General features: G+C 44.0%; 1 protein-coding gene across 2 annotated transcripts in view; it reads right to left on the bottom strand.

The window, feature by feature from the left end:
* The window catches only part of SPAG7 (sperm associated antigen 7), a 382071-nt gene that overhangs the window by 184726 nt on the left and 172369 nt on the right, over positions 1 to 24976 (bottom strand). For both annotated transcript variants that reach the window (XM_044077096.1, XM_044077097.1), the window contains exon 6: positions 13329 to 13485. In XM_044077096.1, the coding sequence (XP_043933031.1) occupies positions 13329 to 13485 (157 nt within the window). The remainder of the gene's footprint in view (positions 1 to 13328; positions 13486 to 24976) is intronic.

The raw sequence follows: 24976 nt of genomic DNA, 5'->3' as shown, positions 1-24976 counted from the left end.
ACTTTGGAAACTGGAAGGCCTTTCCTGTTCTCTGCATAGGATAGAAACAGTTGATCAGATTTCCTAAAAAGTTTAGTTTTGTCCAGATAATATCTGAGTTGGCGGTGAACATTAAGACAATGTAACTTTTGTTCCGCTCTATCAGTATAATTCGGGAAAAACACTGGAAGATCAATGGATCGTCTGCGATGCCACTTTTGGTAAGAAAGACGGATTAGTCCTTAGAGATACCCTATCTTTGTGGAATATTAAATAGGGAGGACGAATGCAGAGAGCATGAAGCTCAGATACTCTCCTGGCAGAAGTAATGGCGACTAAAAAAAGTGTCTTCCAAGAAAGAAATTTCAAAGAACAGGCAGCTGCAGGTTCGAAAGGGGGAAGAATCAAGGATGTTAAAATTAAATTTAGATCCCACTGTGGTGGGGGGTCTCTAATCGGAGGTTTCAATAAAAAGATACCTCGAAGGAATGCCTTGCAAAGTTTATGTGACATAATGTTGTGGTCCAAAAGGCCTATATGAAAATTCGAAATGGCTGCCAGCTGAACTTTTACTGTGGAGGAAGAGGATCCTGAATGAAAAATCTCAGCTAGGAAGTCCAAGACCGAATGAATCGGAGCAGTATAGGGGTCTATGTTTCTAGCTTTTGCCCAGAAGGAGAAACGTCGCCATTTACTAGTGTAAATCTTTCTGGTAGAAGATTTTAGGGAAGCTACTATGATATCCCGGACGGGATTAGAAATCATGGGAAGCCTGGCTAAGGATGGAAGTGGAGCAAACAACAGTGAGGTTGAGAGAAAGTATGGATTGGTGCAGCTGCCCCGACTGGTGGGTCAGAAGATCTAGAACCGGGTCCAGATGCCATGGCTGTACCAAGAGATAACGATGTAGGAACGGAAACCATATCTGTCGAGGCCAATAAGGGGCAATGAGAATCAACTTGGCTCTCAAGGTGGTTGCTTTCTGAATTAGTTGAGGTATCAGCGGAAAGGGGGGAAAGGCATAAAGAAGTCCCCGGGGCCAATCTTGGGTTAGAGCGTCTCTGGGGGGATGGCCTGGAAGGGGGAAGAGAGAGAAGAAGTCTGGGCATTTGCTGTTTTGAGGTGTAGTGAAAAGATCGCAGCAAGGAAGGCCCCACTTCTGAAAAATCTCTTCCGTCACTGATTGTTTGAGAGACCACTCGTGAGGCATGAGAATAGCTCTGCTCAATCTGTCCGCTATGATGTTGGATTTCCCGGGGATATGCGTTGCTATCAGAAACCGCTGAGAAGAGATTGCCCATTGCCAAAGTCTGAGAGCCTCTTGACACAGTGGATAGGACTTGGTTCCGGCCTGTTTGTTGATATACCACACTACGGACATATTGTCCGTTTGGAGAGCAATAGTTCCCAGGGGAAGAGAGTCGTTGAGGGCTTGCAACGTTAAAAGCACCGCTCTCATCTCCAGGACATTTATGTGCAGATGGTATTCGAAAGGTTGCCAAGTGCCATGGATCATTCTGCCCTGATAATGCCCCCCCCCCACCCGATCAGGGAGGCGTCCGATGTAACCGTGGCAACCGGGGCAGGAGGAACAAAGGGTCTGCCCTGATGGACTTGAGGGGACGACATCCACCAGGTCAGATGCCTTTTGCAAGTTGGAGTTACTATGATCTTGTGACACATGGGAAGTTGTTGAAAAGACCATTGGGCGAATAGCATCCATTGTAGAAGACGCATGTAAAAGCGGGCAAAGGGAAGAAGTGTTATGGCGGCCGCCATACGACCCAATACTTTCAGAGCAAATCTGGCCTGAATTCTGTTGCTGAGAAGAATCACCTGGTCGTGTCTTTGAATGTCCAAGATCCTTTGGTCTGTTAATTTTGCTGAAAGTTGTACGGTGTCCAATTTTGCACCTATAAAAGTAATAGATTGACAAGGCGACAAGGCAGATTTTTCGAAATTTATAGAAATCCCTAGTCCTCTGCAAATATGAATAGTGTAATCTCTGGCTTGGAGAAGTTGATGCCTGGTGGTGGCAGTGAGGAGCCAGTCGTCTAGATATGGAAACACCTGGAATCCTTGACATCTCAGGTGAGCCGTAACCACTGCCATACATTTGGTGAACACTCTGGGGGCTGTAGTGAGTCCAAAGGGCAGGGCTCTGAATTGGAAGTGACTGGTCCCCAGCCGAAAGCGGAGAAATCTTCTGGAGTGGCTGTGAATTTTTATGTGATAGTACGCATCCTGAAGATCTATCGAGCACATCCAATTGTCCTTGCCCAGAAAGGGTAGAATGGACTGAAGCGTGACCATCCGGAATCTTGATTTCTTTACAAACTTGTTTAGTTTGCTCAGATCTAATATTGGTCTCCAGTCCCCTGTCTTTTTTGGAACTAAAAAGAACCTTGAGTAGATTCCGGATCCTATTTGGTCCGCTGGGACTGGCTGGATGGCTCTTTTTGCTAGCAGTTTTGATATTTCTAGTACTGCTAGATCCCTTAGACCGGGTGGAACGTCTGGAAGGGTTCCCTTTTGCTGAATTGGGGTTTGAATAAAGGGAATTTTGTAACCCTCGGATATAATCGACTGTACCCATTTGTCTTGAGAAAGGGAAAGCCAGGCTATTGGGTACAGCGATAATTTCCCCCCGACTGCCTCCGAAGGTGGACAATCGGGCAACATCTCAGGGATGCTGGAAGGGTTTGTCAGAAAGAGGCTCTCTGCTACCCTGATTCTGCGGACCTCCTCTGCTACTAGGGTGGCGTCTATTATTGTTACCCCCTCTGCCTCTGGGGGTAAAATGACTACGTGCATCAGGCGTGACTCCTTGAGATTTGCGGAACCACATTTTCCCTCCCTTCTGTCCTTTGGGGTAAGGTCTTGAAGGGGTGGAGAAACGGACTCCTACGGCAGAAAGAGTCTTGCCATCTTGTTCGCATCTAGTCAAAGTGTCTTTCACTTGAGGTCCGAACAAGGTCGAACCATCAAAAGGGGAGTTTGTGAAGGACGCCTTGAAGGGGTCTGCAAAATTACAAAGCCGCATCCAGGACTGATGCCTTAAAGCCACTCCTGTGCCTGCGGCCCTACTCGCTCCATCGGCTGCATAAGAAATTAGCCGCATAGAGGAGTTAACAATGGAGTTAAGGATTCCTAGCTGTGAGCTAATCTTATCCTGAGACCCAGCAGCTGACGGATCCTGTAAAACTTCTCCCAACTCTTTAAGAACATCTCTTTGAAGGCGGGTGAAGTGGCACAAATAGTTCAGCGATTTCATGGCAAAAGTCGCTGAAGAAAAAATCCACTTGCCGTACCTGTCCATAGTCCTAGAATCCTTGTTAGGAGGATGGACAGGTACTGAAGGATCAGCTAGTTCCTTCTTGGTGGCAGCAGCCACCACCATGGCATCAACTGGGACACCCTTTGTCAAGTATTGTCTATCTGGTGGGGCCGTAATGAATTTTGAAGGCCTCCTAGGAATAGGTTCCACTGAATCCGGAGCCATCCACGCCTTCCGAGCCACTACCTCCATAAGAGGGTCGAAAGGCAGAGACACCCAGGAGGTGGAGGGTCGAGATCCGAACGCCTCCAGGTATACTGACTCGTCCTCAGAAGGATTAAGGAAGGGCCAGTTCCCCCTCTGCTTAAGGAGTTCAAGGATGTCTGAGAAAGAGACATCCTCAGAGGAGGACCTTGGGGATCCCTCCGACTCATCCAGGTCAGTATCAGATGTAATAGACTCGGGGGGGTCTAGATGTTTCCTCTTACATGTCCTCTTACGCGGAGGTTCACCTGACGGATCAGGAGAAGCCTCAGAAGAGGAAGATATTCCCAATGGGGAAACCTGAGGCGTTGGATCTCTGGGTCCGGGAGCAAGAGAGTGGGAAGAGACATCAGCAGGCACTGTAGTGGGAGGAGCTGATGGAACAGTCTGTTGACTAAGCCCAGGGGCTAGTACACTCCTCATCACCTCGAAGGCTCCCCCGTCAGAGAGACCAGAAAGTTCCCGCTCCGAAGAGATAGGAACTCCAGGCCTCACCGAGAGGGAAGGCTCCGAGGCAGATGTCGGGGCTGAGCTCACCAACGCCGAAGCCCCGAGAGGGAGAACGGGGTCGGACAAGGGTCCGATGCCACTCGCCCCCTCGGAGCCGACGAGAGAGACCAGACGCCCGGATCCCTCCAATGAAGGTCTCAAGGAGGAAATCGGAGCACAGGACGACGGAGCCAAAAGGAGTGGTATCGGCTCCGAAGCTACAACGGACACGGTTCTGAGGAGCTCCGGCTCCGAGCTCTGTAAGAGAGTCGAAGGAGGAATATTTGGTGGATGTGAAATAGCTACCGTCTGTTGAGACGGGCTATGGAGTATTTGGGCCAATGCCTGAGACTTTAATAATCTACTCACCACTCTCTCGAGGTCGTGATCAGACAGCCTGGACGACCGAGAAGAACGGCTCCGATGGCTCCACTCCGAGAGCAAGGGTGATCTCGGAGCCGAACATATCGACTCTAATGAGGGGGATCGAGATCTCTTTTTAGAGATCGATGGAGCCAACGGAGCAGAGGATACGTCGGCTCCGGCCGGAGCAGACACTGAATGTGTAGACTGGGCAGTATCAGCGCCGGATGGAGCCGATACTGTGACTGCTATAGTGGAATGATCGGCTCCGGCCGGAGCCGATCTCGACCCTGGTGAAGATAAACCAGAAGCCGACGGCTTGCAACTTTCAGCCGAAGGCTTGATGTTTCGAGGGCTTCCCCGGCGCCGACTTAGTCGGGGAGCTCTCAGGCTTTAATAAGCCCCTTAATATCAGTTTATTTCTGCGCTCCTGCAGGACTCTTGGGCTGAAGGCATGACAGATAGCACAAGAGTCCTGCAGGTGCAGAGGTCCCAGGCAGTAAACACAAGAAGTGTGACCGTCTGTCAGAGACATCTTCTGACAGCACGAGTCACACTTCTTGAAGCCTGAGACCTTTGTGTCCTTCGACATAACTGTGTCGAGGAAACACAAGCTGTAAAAAAAAACAAAACACCAACACACACACAAAAAACACCCAATCCAACAATTTAAACTAAACAGGGATAACAACACAGTCAGACACAAACAATCCCTGACAGGAAAAAATTTAGGAAGGGGAAGGCCTAAGGCCTAAGCTAGGGAAAAGGGATAAATAACTCGAAAAAAAGGGAACACTAACGGGAATAGGGTTAAAGTATAGCGTTAAGGTTAACAAAAAGCAACTATGGATAGAAAATTTAAAAGGGGGTAGACTAAAGTCTTATATTTAGTAACTTACCTGGAGCTGGTAAAAAAAAGGCACCTCGTTAGCGAAGTGGCAAACGAGATCTGGGTAGTCTCCGCCTTGCATCATGGGATATAGGGTTGCCTCAAGCTGGTAAAATTAGCTCTCGAGCTTAGCAAGTGCCGAGTTGGAGCCGAGGATCGGCTCCGAACCCATCCAGCAAGAATGAAGGCGAGATTGACAACTTAACATCTTCTGTTTTTAACATTTCAAATTCAATCAACTCCTTAAGGAAATCCCAGCAAATCATCCCTCTTCATAGTAATAGAGACAAGCCAGGCTCCTTGGAAAAAGATCTGTTATGTGGTACATCTTCACCTGCTCCTTTCCCCCAGAACAACAAAAGTGCTTACTCCTGGCTTGGTGAGGACAACCCTACAGCCACAGAAGACGCGTCTAACTCCCAGTTTTTAGTGGCTTCCCAAGGAGATACATCACTGGAACAGAGAGACATTGATGAGCAACCCAAGAAACCAAGTTCAGCCACAGTACAGTTTCTCATCGGCAACTGAGGCAGTCACTGAGTTGGCCTGACATCCAAAGATTCTGTAACACTTTTCTTTTTCTTACAGACAGGGAAAGGAATAACCAACGATGCCAGTAAATGTTCTATAGTCCAACTGAAAAAGAAGCTTTAAAAAGTGGGTAGCTGACCTGTAAGCTTCCTGACAGTAAAATAAGGATTTTGAGGTAAACAAATAAATTACAACACCCAAAAGAAAAATGCCCTGTACCTATCTCACAAATTCTGCAACAAGTATGCCAAAAAATAGATTTTTACACTTTTTTCATGAGGATTCACATAATAAACCACACCCCCTGCAAGGGGCTGATAGTCCATAAAAATAAATTTCCTACCATAAAAATAACACTCACAGAAAATGACACGTTTTCCACAGAAAAATAGAAACATGGAAGGTTTTCCCCAGCAGGATAGTAATCTACGCAGTCTTGAAGATCATCAGTTCCACTAAGCCAGCAGTGGGAGCACATCTTGATGTAAGAAAGCTATGAAGCTTTTAGCAACCAAATGTCTTTATGTGGCACTGCTCGAGCCCCTGAAAGTCAGAGCATGTGGAAGATGCCATGAAGCTTTGAAAGCTGCCCTGTGGTCATACCCTGGGCAGGATATAACCCATGTAACTTAGGTTACTGCAAAAGTGATCTAATGTTGAATACCTAGATGTTTCCAAACAGACCTGTGGAACTGTAAGAAGCCCCTCAAAAACAGAGCACAACAACCCAGGAAAGAGAGTACAGCATGACAAGCTCCCTCAGATACGAGAAACAGAGGTTGTGTTGAGACAAATAAATGAACACTAACATTTTAAAGATAATGACCATAAACTGGAAGCCAATGCAAACTCCACAGCCCAAGTGTAACGTGCGGATAATGTGATGCATCAGTAAGTAACCTGGCCACAGAGTTTGTTCAAGTTTTAACAAATCAGTCTCAGTGCTGGGGAATTCTAGAGAGAAAGGGCATTACAACAGCCAAGAGAAGAGGGAAATCCGAGCAAGCATTATGGAGATATCTGCTCCCTGAAAATGTTCCAGAAATGGAAACCAGATATCCTAACCATGCTCAACTTCAGATTCCTGAACACCACTTATTAAATTTAAGTCTGCTGCCAATATAAAAAAGATAAACAATGGCGGTGGTACAGTCTCAAGGTAGCATGAAGTGCAATGACCTCCACCTTGAAAGTTTGCAAACAACCACTGGTGAATTGTCTCTGAATCAACGGTAAGAGAATGCACACTCACCACTCTGTCCTGAGAGGTGCAGCTAGGTTACCATAGCATTGCTATGTTAAGCCTTACCCTCTAATGAAATACAGAATAAGGAGTATAAACCCATGAAAAGTAGAATGTCCATGAATGGATCCTGAGGTACTCTGTACTCCAGAGGGTGCGAGTCAGAAGACTGGCTACAACTCAAAGATACATGTCAAAACACTTAAGGACTAGAGAAGACAGGCTACACAGGTTCATAGGTTCATACTAGGCTATCTGCCCGAGGGCATTTACAAGCCTAGCCCATCGTTTTGTGGCTTATGCCACCCCTTTAGTATGGGGAACTATACCCATTATTTTGCTGTGCCTCTGTCGAGCAGTGACACTGAGGTAATCCCTGGGGTATATCTGCGATCTCCCATCCATTGGTCAAGATTTCTCTTGAACAAGGCCAGCGAGGTGCTCTGCCTCACATGTACCGGGATTTTGTTCCACAGCATAGGGAGTCTTTGGGTGATGAATCTATCCCTCCAGCACGTCCTATTAATAGCCGTGTCGAGGTTTAAGTCTCCCACCCTTGTGGCTCTGATGGATCTAGATTTTTTGAGGTGAAGCATATTCATCAAATCTGGGTTTGACATGGCCTTGTATGTTAGGCAAAGGTCACCTCTGAGCAAGCGGTAAGCGACTGAATAGAGCTGGAGATCTTTCAGTCGGGCAGCATAGGACAGACTTTTGAGACCCTTTATCCTTTTGGTGAGGAACTTTGTGGCCTCTCCAGCTGCTGCAAGTGTCGGGTCAGATACATTCCGAATGGGGCATTGTACTCAATCATTGGTCTGATGAGTGATGAGTAAAGGGAGACTATGACCTCCCTTGATCTAGATGAGAATCCCTTCATGATAAGGTGGGCAATGTAGAAGGTCTTCCTAACTACTTTAGCTACATGGGTGTCGAATGACAGACTACTATCAACCTGGGTCCCCAGGTCCCTGATAACTTCTTCTGTGCTCAGTGGATTGCCACCTATTTGGTAGCTAGGGGTAACCTTGTTTTTCCCGAAGGGTATGACTATGCATTTTTGGCATTTAACTTTAAGCCGTGGCTCTGGCACCAGTTATCCGTTTCTGTGAGACCCTTCTGAAGGATATCTGTGTCAGATGTGTTTTCTACTATGGCGCCCAGTTTGCAGTCATCTGCAAACTTTGTCAGCCATAACCCTCCTGTGTTTGCTTGTACTTGGAAAAGTAGATGCCAAACAAGAGTGGGCCCAGGACTGAGCCCTGTGGGACACCACTTGTGACGGGCTTTGAGTCTGACATGGCGCCAGCAACTCTGACCCTGTGGGTTCTGTCACTCAGCCAGTTTGCAACCCATCTTGTGATGTATGGGTTAACATTTAAGCTGATGAGTTTTTCAATGATACCCGAGTGGGGTATTGTATCGAAGGCCTTAGCCAGATCGAGGTAGGCTGTATGGACTGCCTTTCCCTCATCAATGGCTTTGGTGACTGTTTCAAAAAGTCAACCAAGTTTAAAAGGCATGATCTGCCTTTGACAAAGCCAAACTGGGTTGGATCCAAAGTCTGCAAATTCCCTATGTCTTTATTTATGAGGTCCATTATGATCCTCTCCATGGCTTTGCAGATAAGGCTTGTCAAGCTAATGGGCCGGTAATTTCCAGGGTCGGTGGAGGCACCGCCTTTGTGAAGTGGGACCACAGTTGCAGTGCGCCACTCCTGGGTGCGTATCCAGAGGTAAGACTTTGATTAAACAGCTGTCCTAGCTGTGGGTTTAATTCCTCATTGAGTTCGTGGAGCACACAGCCGGGGACACCATCAGGTCCCATGGATGCTGTGTTTTTGCTTTGGAGAGAGCAGTTCTCACTTGGGCGCTGGAGATGTTTGGGGGCTGCAATCGCTTGGTATAGATATCTCTCCTTTGGGGAGGGGAGAAGTTTGCACTGAACCTGTCAGCCAGTATGTTGGCAATGTCTGTAGGATCAGTAATCTTCACATCATTTTGAACTAGTTCTGAGCATATCTGGGAGTTTCCTCCTAGGTTTCTAACATAGCTAAAGAAGGCCTTATGATTGTCTTTTGAGTCTTTAGCTATTTTTCTCTCGAAATTTGCTTTGGATGATTTTATGAGAGCTCTTAGTTTTTACTTATAGTGATCAAGGGTGTCTTACCTTTTAAGGATTTTGCTCTATCTTGTAGTAGCTTCCTCCTTTTGTTGTAGAGTTTGTTTATGGCTGGGGTCCACCAGACTGGACGCTTGCCTTTGGTACAAAGAGTCTTTGTTTTGCTTGGGACTGCCTTATCCATGCAGTCCTGCAGGTGCTGGTAGAAGGCATTTGTAAGTGATTCAGCAGCTTGAGTACTGTTTTCCGCCAGCTCGGGGGCCTTAAAGGAGACCACACTAGTCTTTAGAAGTGTGAAGTCGGCTTTTGAGAAGTTCTTTACTGTGGTCTTTTTTATTTCAGGTGGGGGTGGGATGAGGACCTCCAGCGAGATTAGTTTGTGATCTGATCTCACCAGTGAGGGGTATACTTCCGGTGTTGAACATTGTGCTCCCATGTTCGTGATGATGAGATCAAGTATGTTATCTCCTCTTGTGGGGATGGTGACTAGTTGTTCCATGGCATTTGAGTTTATGAATTCCAGGAACTTTTGGGCTAGGGTGTTTGGGCTCGAGTAGTGTTCCCAGTCTATATTAGGGTAATTGAAGTCACCTAGTATGATGGTGTTTGGTGATACATTTATCCCCTCTAGTGTTTTCAGGAAGGCCATGTGAGGTTCCTGAGTTTGTGAGGGTGGCCTGTAACATGCTACAATTTGCAGAGCAGTCTTGCCTATGGTTAATTGCACCTAGATGGTCTCCGATGCATCGTGCGTTGCCACCAGTCTTGAGGTGTGGGTGTCCTTGATGAATATGGATACCCCTCCTTTCTTGGTATTGTCCGGATTTTGGGGCGGAACGCATGATATGAGGTAAAACCTGATCGCTGGGGTGCTCTCAGGAGCCTTGAACCAGGTTTCTGTCACAGCACAGACATCGATGTTCTCCATACTGAGAAGGGCCTCGAGTGCGTGCATTTTGAGATTTAGACTTCTGGCATTGAGCAGCATTACCCTTAATTTTTTCCTTTTTGTGTTCTAGGGTGGTAGGTTTAGAATTTGAGCCTTGCCTAAAAAGGCACTATGGGGGTGGCAAGAGCCTTTGCCAATATCCGAATCCCAGGGTGACAGGTGCAAGCCGTCCCTTGCGAAGCAGCGTGGCTTGTCCAGCATGTCATCCCAGGCAGACAGATACTGGATCCCCTTTGAATGACACCAGTGTTTAAGCCAATTGTTAAAGCTGATCATCTTATCTCTGTATTGTGGCATCATTCTTGGTGAAGGTAGGATACTGCTCAAGGTCAGGGTCATACCTGCCTGGGCTACATAATCAGAGAGCTCCTCAATGTCTCTTTTCATGTAGTCCAAGGAGGTTCGTCTCAGGTCGTTTACACCAGCGTGGACAATGACTGAGTCATATTTGTACCTGCTGTTGAGAGACCTGAGTGCTTGCGTTATGTGGCGGATTCTAGCGCCCGAAGGCAGCTTACTGTGACCTTCTCCTTACTCAGTCTGGTGAGCGGGACGCCAGTGTGTCTGACTATGGAGTCACCAATGACTAGTGTGTCTGGCATTGTGTTTGGCCTTAAGGGCTGTGACTGTTTGACACTCTGACTGTGAGGTCTATGTGTTGCAGGTGTTGTGTTCTGAGGTGGTGGTTGTTTGGGTGTCTGCTTTGGTGGCCTCTGCTGTTTTGGTAGATTTTTGATCAGAGCCTCCGAGTATGTCTTTGTGTGTTTATGTGTATGATTTGAGGTTGTAATGGTACTATGTGAGACTGGGTCTATAGTGTGTGTGGTAACCTTCTCCTCCTGACTGGTCTTGCCAGTCCTATGTTGAGAGAGCTCAGCCTCCAGTTTGGCCGTATAGTTGCATCTCTCGCATGTATTTGTGTTTTGTGGGAGGAGGAGAGGGTTGTCTGTGTACATGAGGCAATTGTAACATTGCCTCAATATTCCCAGGTTCACCAGCTGAGCAGGAGAGGACACTAGCAACTGATCCCTCGACATGCTACAAGGATAGACAAAAAAACTTTAAAAAAGATTCAGGGGGAAGTGGGTGACCGAGAAATGGGGGGGGTTACCTTTTTGGGGTACTATCTATGACAAGAGTGCCGTATCAAGGTAATAAGTACTGTAGGAGCAAGTGCTAGGTTTAACAGATAGAGAATAGTCTACTTGGAGTCAAGTAGAGATGATCTTTTTAGTTATTGGATACGCTGATTAGATCAGTAGTATAGTTCGAGGAAGGTAGTTTTAAGGGAAAATTTGAAGAGTGGACTTTAGGTAGCCCGAATAGTTTAAACCTGCTTAACCGGCGCTGCCCTAGTGTGCAACAGTGGCAACTCTGCGCTAATTCGCGCTAAAGCGCGCTAAAAAGCGCTTTATAGCAGGGGGCTGGAAAAGACAGGAAATGACCCAAAATGGCCAATAGACTACAAGTTACTGCCTTAAACCACTCCTCTAAGGACAAACAGGCAGCTCAGTACTCCCCACTCTCACTGGTGAGTAAAGAAACTTCCCCCTGACCAAACAAGGAAAATGGAGAAACACAGGAACCAAGACAAAGCCCAGGGATCAGCAAAATCTGGTCTCTGGAACACTAGTTAGGAAAGTATGGAAAACAAGGATATTTTTTTGTTTTTTCAAGTTTTTACAGAAAAGCAGAAAACACAATAAATGCTATGATTTTCGACTAAATGCTATCAAAAGCTAGTACACTTGAGTGTATTAGCCTGTAGTTTAACTTTTAGGCAAAACTTAAACTAGCAAGTGCAGTAAACAGTTTTAGCTTATAAACACAGTAAAAACAGTGCAAACTTTGATAAAACAAGCAGAAACAGTGGTCGAAAGGCACAAAAAGTCAAAAAAGCCAAGAAAAATACTTAAAATCTGGAAAGGTAGTCTTTTCTGGTCTCTGCTGCTAGAGGAACACTGATGGCCACCACGAGGAGCTGTGCTGAGTTCTCAATAGCTGGAAAAGCCCACCAAAACGCGCTTTATAGCAGGGGGCTGGAAAAGACAGGAAATGACCCAAAATGGCCAATAGACTACAAGTTACTGCCTTAAACCACTCCTCTAAGGACAAACAGGCAGTTTGTCAGTACAATAAGATTACAAGTGTCCACCAGGATGGCATAATCAACAGTGTCAAATGCTGCAGAGAGATCCATCAGGGTCAGAACAGAGTAATAATGCTTCTTTTTGGCCACAAAAAATCATTTGCCACTAAGCACAGCAAACTGAGTATTACAGTGACAGCAAATGCCAGACTTACACAGGTCCACAAGTACAGTGACCATATGGCAGAACTCAAGCAGACAGCAGGCAACATCATTGATCAAATTATCCAAGGAAGGACAGTAGGTTAATTAATTCTTTATTGTCAAAGCAGAAACAGCAACAATGGCTGCTGTCATTGTTACTAATGGAAAATTTTTATCTGATGTGTGCATGGCCCATAACGGTCTACATTAGTTTTGAAGGTATGGGTATGAAGGACTGGGGAATTTTGTCGTTGCCTTTTTAAACTGTGAATGAAGTTCAGTTACACTGTTTTTTTTTTCTTTTTCAGCAGAATGTCACATAGTGTATCCAACATGCAGGAAGACTACCTCTGCCAAAAAAAAATAAATTTTTTTTTTTCAGTGATACTGGATTTCTGTATGCATCTTAGTTTTGATGCTTTCTTTTCTTTGTTAATGGATTTATTAATTATGATCTTCTTGTGTGGACAAGTATTCAAGAAAAACATGCAAAAATCTCATTCATTAGAGCACTCCGAATAATTTCCATTCAGTGTACCCAATATGAAATTGCATCACATCTGCTTTTAGATCCAGATGCCTAGGTTGCAAAGGTGATTTACAGAAATATATGTTAACCTTAAATAATAGCATGTGATCACTATTACCACCTACCAAGGTATGTGATATCTACTCTAAGTGCTGACCTGGGGTGGGGGAGGAAATGCAACCAAATTACAAAAAAAAGAATTGAACAGATGCAAGACATCAATCATTATGTTTTCTTAACTTTCATTTAAATAAATGGATAAAACCTGGATACACACAGATGCCTTGAGGTTCCCTGGAAATGGGTAATGCTGATATCAACAGGCACACAATAACAGGATAATGAAGATTACAAATGAACCCAAAAGCTATTCCCTTTTAAAAATATCAAGCAAGCCATACCACATCCATAAGCACGGTTTGCTTCCAGTGTATGCGCAGCATCCTTTGCAGCCACAGTGCCAATGAGGTGGCTATACTTGTCCTTATAGTTGCTGGTTGGGCAGACCTTTACTGGACCTTTCAGTGCTGCTGCTTCTGCCTCCTTCTGCTCAAGTTCCTGTAGATTGGAACAAGGTATAATTGTAGGGTCAGGTCTTTAGCTGGAGAAAATAGCCTCTTCTAGAAACTACTCTCAAAAGTTTATACTGGTGAAAAACAGAAATGCAACATTCTTCACATGAACTCAAGTTATTAGAAATTATTTCCTTTTCGTAAAGTAGCATTTTTAATATAGTACAGAATAGTATACGTTATTTATACATACATATATATATATTTATATATATATATATATATATATATACACACACACACATAGATGTCTACAAAATCACCAAGCTGAAGTAAAGAACGCAGTACTGCTTACGATAGCAGTAAGAACGCTAGATTATCTCCAGTCAGTTTCAGAAAAAATCCTCCAGTAACAACAATCCTACAGCCATGGCTCCATGACATACAGGGATAAAGCTTTGACTATAGCTACTATAGCTTAGGAACAAACAGCAGCCCAGGCAATTGTGTGCATGTGTGTGTGTGCATGTGTGTGCATGTGCGTGCGTGTGTGTCTTGGTACCAGGTCAGATTCCTAGTGCAGACTACAAGTGAACAAGTGTGTTTAGTTGTGGGGGGAATGTCAGCCCCTTATCAGTTCAGTACAAGCAGAATCCTTTACTATAAGTTGATGTAAGTAGTGGAAATATTAGAGCTTATGAATGCAACACTGAGGATCCTGCAGGAGCTATAATCTCCTCTCCACATCCAACACTGCTTCAGAGAATTAGCAAACTCCACCTGTGCAGGAGACTGGTGAGGCTTAAGACTCCAGGTGGAGGGGTAACTAGGCACGGGAGACCTAAAGACTAAGTTAGAACACTAGTTAGTAGCCAAAAGTTCAACTGCCACAGGACAAAATCTAAATCAAAGAACAACAAAAGGCAAAAAATAAATAATAATAATGGCAATGGCAGAAGTAATACTACAAAAACATATGTAAAACTATAAATTCAATTGGCCATGACAGACCTACTTCATAGTAAAGCCACACTCTATGAAACAAACATGCATACACCAGGAGCAAAGACGTTTCTAAATTCACTGACAGATAAGGCATTACTCTCCACTGACTGCATATGAACTATCCTGAATAATTCCAAGATGTTAGTTTTCATGTCATGCATTGTATGGAATATGCTACTCCCTCAAACAGGCTTCTTATGGAATATGTTATCCCCTAGAGCAGGCAGCTTACTGATACTGATCAAAATCCTTCTCATGGCTATGAAGCCCACCAAGAAGTAATAAGTAACTAAGCACAGAAGAACTCCAATTGCTACTGAGAAAATAAGAGTCTGGGATTACTGGCTCTCCTAGTGGGTATAAAATGCTGAAAGTCTCACCAGTGCCTCTGGAAATCCCTGCAGAAAAGGGAAACACTACAACTAGCTAGCTAAAGGTGTTCGAACATGTATCTTGTGCAGCACTCTGGCCAGATATTCTAGAAAGAAACCAACTTTTAAGCACAAAACGATGAAGCCTTAACCACTTTCCAAATGACCTGGGTTCAAGGAGTACTTCTAGTAGTGGAGGAGCCACCTGGGAATGGATGGAAGTCAGTGGCTGAAACAAGATCAGCCACTCTACAAGGAGGATGTTTGTGAAGTCCCACTGCAAGCAATGACCTTGGAGAGGGCCAGGAAAAAGATGGCTCCTTCAAAAAAAAATATATATATATCCTGGACTAACTTTCACTGGAGTAGTGTTCTAATTTTGTCAACTGTTGTATATGGCTTGCAGCTGAAGAAGCTGTAACACTAGGTTTATTGTTCTTGGTAGTTACAGCATGTGAGCTGCTATTAATTCATACTAGAAACTGAAGTGAGTAAACCTGAGCCCCTACCATGTCAAGTTAGTTTGCAAACTGAATGAAAATATACTTATTTAGGTGAGACAGCCATCAAGCTTTCAGGAAGTATACATTTGCTCCCTACAAGAAATTCTATGAAATGGGAAAATTCCCATTGTCTGAGGTGCAGCGACCTCTGAGTTCAAAGGGGCATCTCAGCCTTTTAAGCTAATGGAACACAGAGAAGGCCATTCAGCCAAATGCAATCCAGCTGAACTTAGCAAGTATGCTAAGCATTTAGAAGGAATTTGTTGATGAATGACTAGTATTACAAGAAGCTACATCACATTACCAAAGGATGGTGCAAATCTAGTGCTCATTAGTACTGTGGGTCTAAGGGGCACAGCCTTCCCACACAGAAACAACTTAGTATGAAATTTTCCTGATCAAACAAGTGCATGAATACTTGGTTACTTTGTCCTTTTGAGAAAGTTACTTTTGATGGAACAACCCAGACCCAAAGAGAGGACGAGTTTTCTTACAATGTCATTCTGTAGTCTGATAAACCCAAACATTCCTTTTGGGCATTTCTATGCAACAGATGTCTAAAGACAACAATTAAAATGCTGTAACTGTAATTACAATGAAGGTCTATTAAAGTATGGCAGTAAAAAGAAATAATTGTGATATAAACTTCTTAAAATAAATGTTTATAAAGCTAAAACTGGTGTCTCATCTGGCACAAAGACTCCCAAATAGAATGCGAATAGTGCAGAATCAGACACCCAGCTGAGCTGCTTGACGGCCAGTTAAGAAGGGAATGGAAATTAATACATACAATGGCTCAAACACAAGACTTTCAGCAACTTTAGGGAGGGACTGTGGGCAGCAGAAGTATCCTGCACATGCACAAAAGTGAGCACATAGTAAACAAATTCTACTGCACAAGGGCCCCTTCTAAGATGCCTTAACAGAAGATCTTACCCATTTACTCTGGGAAGACTTCCAGGGGGTCCAGGGAAGTAAATAGTGTGGGACAAAATAGCCAGGGAATTGTTATGGCTAGGCTTGTATAGGCCCTAGGGCCAATAGCCTAGTACCAACCTATGAGTGCGACTTACCCATGACTACCAATATTCACTTGATGTGATAATATAGAAGGCCAGACAAAGGAAGAATTCCATGTAGCCATCCTACAGAAAGGCCTCACTGAGACCAATAACTGGTGTCAAAACCATGGCCTTAAGCTTAATGCCAAAAAATGCCTCATCATCCCCTTTGGGAAAAACTCGGTTCCAACTAATTACCACATCAATAGGAGCCCACTGAACACTGAAGGGGGTATAAAAGATCTTGGAACACAGGTTGAGAGCAACATTTCCTTTGACCACCACATTGCCACTGTGGTCAGAAAGCCCTTCTATGAGGCACATCTCATTACCAAGGGTTTTGCATCCAGGAAGAAAGAGATAATCATCTCTCTCTACTCTTCCCTCAGTAGGCCAATCATCGAGTATAATGCCCCATTTGGCGTGTACCTCACTAGACACATGCAACAACAACAGAAAAGGCCACAAAAGTACCTCACGAAGAGGATCCTAGGTCTTAAACACATGTCCTCCATGGATTGACTTACTCCAGCTATTCTCGGTCTCATATTGTCAACTAAGAGGCCATCTCTGCTTGACTTACAAAACCATGTCTGACCCAGCTCCGTTAGAAATGCTACATCTAAAGAAATCCTAATCCCTCGGCACTACACGCTCCAGAGACCTCAACCTCATTACCACAATCAACAGAATATGCTGGAGGGACAGGTTCAAAACCCAGAAATTGCCCATGCTCTGGAATAGACTTCCCATACATGTCAAGCAGAGCACCTCACTGGCCCTCTTCAATAGAAATCTTGATGAGTGGATGGGAAATAGAAAGTTCACCCCGGGGATCACTCCAGTGGCTCTACTTGATAGAGGCACTGAGACCTAACGTCGGGTGGCACAATGCTAGGGCACTTGTATGGGCTAGGTTTGTAAAGGGTCCGGGGCCATTAGCCTAGTACACACCTATAAACATAAATGAAACCAGGTTACTGTCACCATAGTTTTCTTACCTAGGATACATAGCGTTTTACTGTGTGGAATGAAAAGACACAGCATTAAAAATGGGAAAACTAAACTATGGGTTATTTTCACCTTCTTTGATCCCAAAGATTAAGGGGGTTAGCAGACACAGAGGTAATCCAATATGAGAGTCTGTGAGGAGCTCTACAAAAGTTAATTGCAGGAAGCATTATGAGGCTAATGTGGATGGCAAGGAGGGGATCCTGGCAGCACTTCAAATCTCAGTGTGGCCCTGGAAAAATAAAACAAGTCAGTCATTTAACTGATCAGTGTACCAAATCCACATCTTGATTCTAGAATACAGGAAACAACGTCACTAAGGACAGTCGTATCACAAGGAGGCTGAATCAAAAGATGGGTTAAAGCCACCTCTCTTACTACTAAGCCTAGCCAGCAAATGCAAAACCAGATGCAGTCTACAGAGTTCTAGTCACAAGGCATGCAACTTGTCTCTATGGTACTGCCTTCATACTACCGCCAAAGAGATGCTGGTAATATTACTAGTGAGGTGTAACACTACAAAGCAGGACAGCTATATATACCATTGCTTAAATCCTGAAAACATTCTACATTAAAGAATTTTCTATTTATTTCCAGAACGATATAATTTTATTATTATTGTCATCATTATTATCTATAATTACTTACATTATACTGTTAAGTCACTGCTATACCAAATCTCTTGTAGTAGTAACTACTTGTATAATATGTTATATTCTAAGTATCATAACCAAATGTACTTATCTCTGCTAATTTCTACCCATTATGATTCTTATATTACTAAAGGGGAGCCCCCCCCCCCGATCTTTGCTAACAAAAGGGTACTTTAACCAATCGGACACTATTTTTTTTCTGTACTGTCTATTAATACAAATCAATCATTCAGCTTTATCAAAGACAGGTCCTGGTTCTTTAACCTTGTTAATTTATGTTAAAATATCACCTTAGCAGTGAACTGAGGTTTTGCAGTACATACAGTTTATCTGGATCTGACCAAGACCTTTGCCACTATTTTCCATAAAGGTATTTCTGACAGACTTGTAAATCTGAATATAAATCAGTATGCTGCACAGTAGACAGCTAACTGGTTAACTGATAGAACCCACATACAGGGGTGTCAGGAAACTTCTGAAAGCAAAAAATGTTACTACTGGTGTACCACTATGCTCAGTGTCTGGCCTTCTCACATCTGGAATATCTACTTCTCGATCCAAGTTTTCAGATAAATTGGGCATTATTCATTCTTCCACGGACTCAAAACTGGTTCAACACGGGCTAGACTATTTTGTTAACAGGTGCAAGGACAACATTCTTAAATTAAATGCAAAAAATGAACAAGTCATTCTGCTAAACAAAACATTTCCACATCATACCATGTAAGTGACACACCCCTTCAATCAGTCACTGTCATAAGGGATCTATACACTCTTTTTGATTATTCCTTCATTTGACCAACATGTCTCTGAAGTACATAAAAAAAAATATGCCTCAACTAATTCCTCTTTGCTCAATCTCCGAGAAGTCCCATTACTGAATACTATGCCCCTTTTGGCATGCATTGTGTTTAAACATGTCACTCAATTTAAGACATTTCAGAGATTTCCAACTAAAACAATAAAGGACTTCAAGACCCTCAGTTATCGGGCTATGGGAATATGGAGATAAATGTCCCAGAGATATAGGTTGACTGTGTAAGGCTGTGAGTAAAGCACTGACAGGAGCTTTTGAAGAGTTAGCATTTTGAATTTTAGGACTACCAGGAATCAGTTTAGTGTTAAGTCCAGGACTGGTCTCCAGGTTACTTTTCCTTGGTACTAGGAAAAGTCTTAAGTAGTGCCCTGTTCCTTTTCCTCTTGGTGGAACTGGCTCTATGGAGCACTATTCCAGCAACAAGTTGACAGATCCGAGCATCCCAGAGCAGGCCTTGGGGACAGAAGGGATGCCTACAGGTCTTGGAAGTAAACAAAACTGCATTTTGTATCCTGTTCTTATACTATGGAGCACGGATTTGTCCTGGGTTAAAGTCCTGCCACTTTTTAAAAATGAGAAAAGTCTGTCTTGTAGCTTTGCTGGAGGGGGAGGGGCTGGGTCTAAAGGGAAGGGGCGCAGGGAGGTTCCTGGCTTAGTCATGGCTGCTCCCTGCTGGACTCCTCGGGTGGGGTCCACTAGGCCTAGATCCTTGGTCCACACGCCATCTTTTTTGTGGTTTATGCAGTCTCTCCTCTCTCTCTCTCTTTCCTAGTCCTGTTTCCTCTATGACCAGGCAGAAGAGCAAAAAAGAGGCAGTACCTGCAGAAAGCCTTTATCAGTCTAAAGCAAATTAGTCTTATCCTCCAGCTTTTCAAAATATAGATCAAGAGTTGTGTTCAAAAAGAAAATCCTTGTAGAGAGGTCTATCCAAGATTTTTTTTAATATGATCAGGAAGAGACTGCACTCTTAACCAAGCATGTCTTCTGATTATATACCCAAAAGCAGCTGCCCTGCTTGATGCTTCTAAAATATCAATGCCACAATGCAAAGAATGTTTTGCAACATGAGAATAGGAGTTGCAGCATTCCAAGAATTCTTTCTGGAGTCCTCTGTTTTCCAATACCCTCCTGTTTAAGCTTCATGCAGTCCAGGAGGGTTTCCTGGAATTTGACAATACGGAACAGGCAATTTAAAGCCATCATCATCAGGCTAGCTGATGTACAAAACCTCAAAATTTTGGGCAGGTATAAATAAACTACTGCACTCAGGACAAACCACGTCACCTACTCCTTCAGCCTCCCCAGATAAACCATCAGAGGATGTTGCTAATGACTTTAATAGTTTCTTTATGGAGACTATCCAGGACCTAGCCAGTAAACTACCTATGGGTTCCTCTAACTTACAGCTTCCCATTCCCAGTACCCAGTACTCCTTCAGCCTCCTTCCAATCTCCAGATCTATTATCTGTTCCCTAACAAAAAAACTAAAACCCACAACCCCATCTGCTGATCTTCTCCCTGCTGAGTATTTGCAAAAAGCTGCAAATATCATAGCATATCCCATTTCCATTCTAATCAATCGTAGCATACCAGAAGCTACAGTCCCCTCTATCTGGAAAACTTCTCATGCCATACCACTCCATAAAGGCGGTGACTCCACTGAACTCTCCAATGACAGACCTAGAGCATCTTATCACCACTGGCTAAAATTATTGAAAAGTGCATCCATAAGGAGTTTCTGTATTATCTAATCCAGAACCACCTATTGGCAAAATTTCAGCATGGCTTTAGACCACATCATAGTACCACCTCAGTCCTGCTTACTTTCTCTGATGCTATTAACTATAACAGAAATATTAACAAACTATCATCTGCACTTTTTTGGCTCTATCAAAGGCTTTTGATATGGTTAACCACCAACTACTTATTTCCACTTTGAAAGCAATTTCCTTAGACAACCATTCTCTCCAATGGTTCCAATCATATCTCTGCGATACACAAAAAAGCCATCCTATGGCAGAACAAACTATCCAACCTCCTTCCCAACACCCTTGGAGTCCCCCAGGGATTTATTCTGGGTCCTCTTTTGTTTTCCATTTTCATTAATGACCTCCATACAGCCATTCCAAAAGCTAATTGTATTCAATATGCAGATGACTCTACTTTGATTTGCTCTGCCACCTCCCACCCAGTATTGCAGACACTAACCCAAAATACATTTAACATAGCTGAAAACTGGATTTCTGAGTGTCGTCCAATTTTAAATCTGAACAAAACAAAGCTTCTACTTTTCTCTCCCGCTCAAAGGTCCTCTGTATTAGCCTTATCCATTAAATCTAATGATGGTACCACAATTTCCCCTGATGACTGCACAAAACTTCTAGGTGTTTTGGTTGATAACAATCTTAAATTTGATAAGTATGTCAACCAAACTATCAAAACCATCAATAAAAAACTTGGTACATTATATAGAATTAAACCATTTCTTGCCCCACCTGCTAGAATAGCCATAGCTCATTCTCATCTACTCTCTACCCTTTTCTATGTCTCCACTTTATTCACCAACTTAAACAAAAGTGATCTTAATAAAACTCTCTTCCTGTTATAACCACATAACTACATTTGCCACTGGTATGCCTTATAGAACACATCACTGTAAAAACCTAAACTATCTTGGCTGGCTAGAGCTGTCCAGCCTATTAAAGTACAACCAACTAATAATTGCTCATAAAGTACTTAACTAACCAGATAATACACCTGCTCTTAAAAATATTACCTACCTCACTGTAACTTTAGACCACTTTGCTCATCTAATAGATTGGTAGTCCAAACTGTTCATAGGTAGGTACTAGGCCTATATAAGCCTAGCCAAAAAGGTACCCTGGCTTACACCACCAAAATCCACACATAGAAACACAAAAACATTCGCGGAGGCTCTCAATAATAATCTGCTCAAGCAACAGAGACCTCCAAAGCAGAAATGCAGGCAACCTCCACCACCCAACACAACCCAAATGACACACAGCCCGCAGACTCAGTGTGCCACTCAACCACAGCCAATAAGGCAAAACAACGTACCCAACAAACTAGTCATAGGTGACTCTAAAGTCAGGCACACTGATGTCCCACTCACCAGGCTAAACAATGAGAAGGTTATTGTCAGCTGCCTGTTGGGTGCCAGGATCCGCCACATAACCCACGCACTCAGGTCACTCCACAACAAGAACAAATATGACTCTGTCATTTTCCATGTTGATGTGAACGACCTGAGACATACCTCCCTGGACTACATGAAAAGAGACATGGAAGGGCTCTCCGATCTTGTAGCCCAGGCAGGTATGACCCTAGCCCTGAGTAGCATTCTGCCATCACCCAGAATGATGCCACAGTACAAGGACAAAATGATTGACTTCAACAATTGGCTAAGCTTTTGGTGCCATTCTAAAGGGATCCAGTATCTGTCTGCCTGGGATGACATGGTCGACAGACCACGATGCTTTGCCAGAGATGGCCTGCACCTGTCACCCCAGGGATTCCAGATACTGGCTAAGGTTCTTGCCGTATTGATATCTGTGCAGTGACTGAGACCTGGTTCAAGGCTCCAGAGAGCACCCCTGCACTACCAGGCTGTAACTCATACCACACTTTTCGGCCATGTAACCTGGACCGGAACACCAAAGGCAAAGGTGTGTCCATACTCATTAAGGATATCCACACCTCCAGACTAGTTGCTCAGCATAATGCAGCCGAGGTTATCCAAGTGCAACTAACTCTGGGCAAAACTGCAATCTAAATTTTAGCTTGCTACAGATCACCCACCATGCCCCAGGATTCCCACTCCTCTTTTCTTGATGTACTGGAAAATATTAGGGTTCAACCAAACACCCTAATAATGGGCAATTTCAACTACCCCACCATTAACTGGGAAAACTACTCATGTACCAACTCCTTCGCTTAACGCTTTCTGGAATTCATAAACTCCAATGCCCTGGATCAACGTATCCACACCCCAATCAGGGGCAACAATATCCTAGATCTAGTCATTACCAACATGAGTGACCAGTGTTCCACACCTGACGTCTATGCCTCATTGGTCCGATCCGACCATAAGCTAATTACCATAGATATCCACATCCTGCACCCACCCCCATTAAGGAAACCATGGTAAAAAAATTCTCCAAAGCCAACTTCATGCTTCTTAAGACAGAAGTGGTGAACTTCATGACACCCATGCAGATGGACAATACAGTTACGACTACTGAATCCTACACAACTGCACTTTATAAGCACTTACATGAGTTCATGGATCGTGCTATCCCAAACAGAACTAAGACGCTATCCTCCAAAAAAAGGAAGCCAATCTGGTGGTCCCCTGCCATAAACAAACTGTACAACTGCTGCAAAAGAGATTAGAATCCCACGAGTGGAGGAGCTCCCTGGTCAGCCTCAGTAAGAAGCTGCGATCCCTGATAAAATCCTCCAAAGCTAGTTACGAAAATAAAATCGCCGCTGATTCTGAAGACAACTACAAAGCATTCTATAGCTATGTCAAGACTCTCAATGGCAATACTCAGATCTGCTCTGAGTTACAGCACAATGGCACTAAATATACAGACCCAAATGATATTGCCAACATCCTGGCAGATAGGTTCAGTGCTAACATTACCCCCTCTCACCCCCTAAATAGCCCATCTCTATACCGGAAGAATGTAAAGTTCCTGTAATCATGGCTGCACAGGTAAAAACCACACTCTCCAAAGCCAAGAACACAGCATCCATGGGACCAGACAACATCCCAGGCTGTGTTCTGCACGAAGTACAGAATGAACTGGCACCCCACCCAAGTACCATGTTCAATCATAGCCTCACCTCAGGCTTTGTGCCTGCTGAATGGTGCACAGCAATGGTTATCCCACTCCACAAGGGGGGAGCCACCATGGACCCCCGGGAACTACCGCCCCATTAGCCTGACGAGCCTGGTCTGCAAGGTCATGGAATGTATCATCATGGAACTTATAAACAAAGACACTGGTAATCTCCAAACTCTGGACCCAACCCAGTTCGGATTTGTAAAGGCAGATCATGTCTCCTAAACCTGATAGACTTCTTTGAAGCAGTCACCAAAGCCATAGACAAGGGTAAGGTGGTTCACACAGCCTATCTAGAGCTTGCCAAAGCTTTCAACACCATCCCCCACTCTGGAATTATAGATAAAGTCACTAAACTAGGTATAAATCCCTATGTCACAAGATGGGTTGCCAACTGGCTCACTGACAGAACCCACACTGTGAAAGTAGCAGACTCCAATTCCGACTTCAGACCAGTGACAAGTGGTATACCACAGGGTTCAGTCCTGGGTCCTCTCCTGTTTGGTATCTACTTCTCTGAAGTACAGGCTAACACAGAAGGTCTTTGGCTAACAAAGTTCACAGATGACTGCAAACTAGGAGCCATAATCGAAACTCCTAACGATGTGGACATCCTACAAAAGGGCCTCACTGAGACAGATGCCTGGTGTCAAAGCCATGGCCTCAAGCTTAATGCCAAAAAGTGCATTGTCATCCCCTTTGGTAAAAACTCTGTACCCATGAACTACAACATAGGCGGTAGTATACTTAACACCGAAAGTGTGATAAGAGACCTTGGGACACAGGTGGACAGTAGTCTCTCCTTTGATAATCACATTGCTACAGTAGTCAGGAAATCCTTCTACGTGGCACACCTCATCACAAAAGGTTTCTCATCCAGAAAAAAAGAGGTCATTGTTCCCCTCTACTCCTCACTCATTAGACCCATTATAGAGTACAACGCCCCTTTTGGTATGTACCTCACAAGACATCTACAACAACTGGAAAGGCCACAGAAATACCTCACAAAGAGGATTACTGGCCTCAAACAGATGCCCTATGCAGACCGTCTCAAAAAACTCCAGCTTTACTCAGTCACATATCGCCTACTCAGAGGTGATCTCTGCCTAACATACAAAGCTATGTCAAACCCAGAGCTGTTGGACATGCTCCACTTAAAGAAATCCCAATCCCTCCGAGCTACACACTCTAGGGGCCTAAACCTTGTCACCACAATAAACAGAACATGCCGGAGGGATAGATTCCTGT

The sequence above is a fragment of the Protopterus annectens genome, chromosome 7.part0 (genome assembly GCF_019279795.1).
Source record: "Protopterus annectens isolate FY-2018-M chromosome 7.part0, PAN1.0, whole genome shotgun sequence".
NCBI classification, from domain to species: Eukaryota; Metazoa; Chordata; order Ceratodontiformes; family Protopteridae; genus Protopterus; species Protopterus annectens.
The sequence above is the reverse complement of the archived record's forward strand: the minus strand, read 5'-3'. Positions and strand labels throughout refer to the sequence as shown.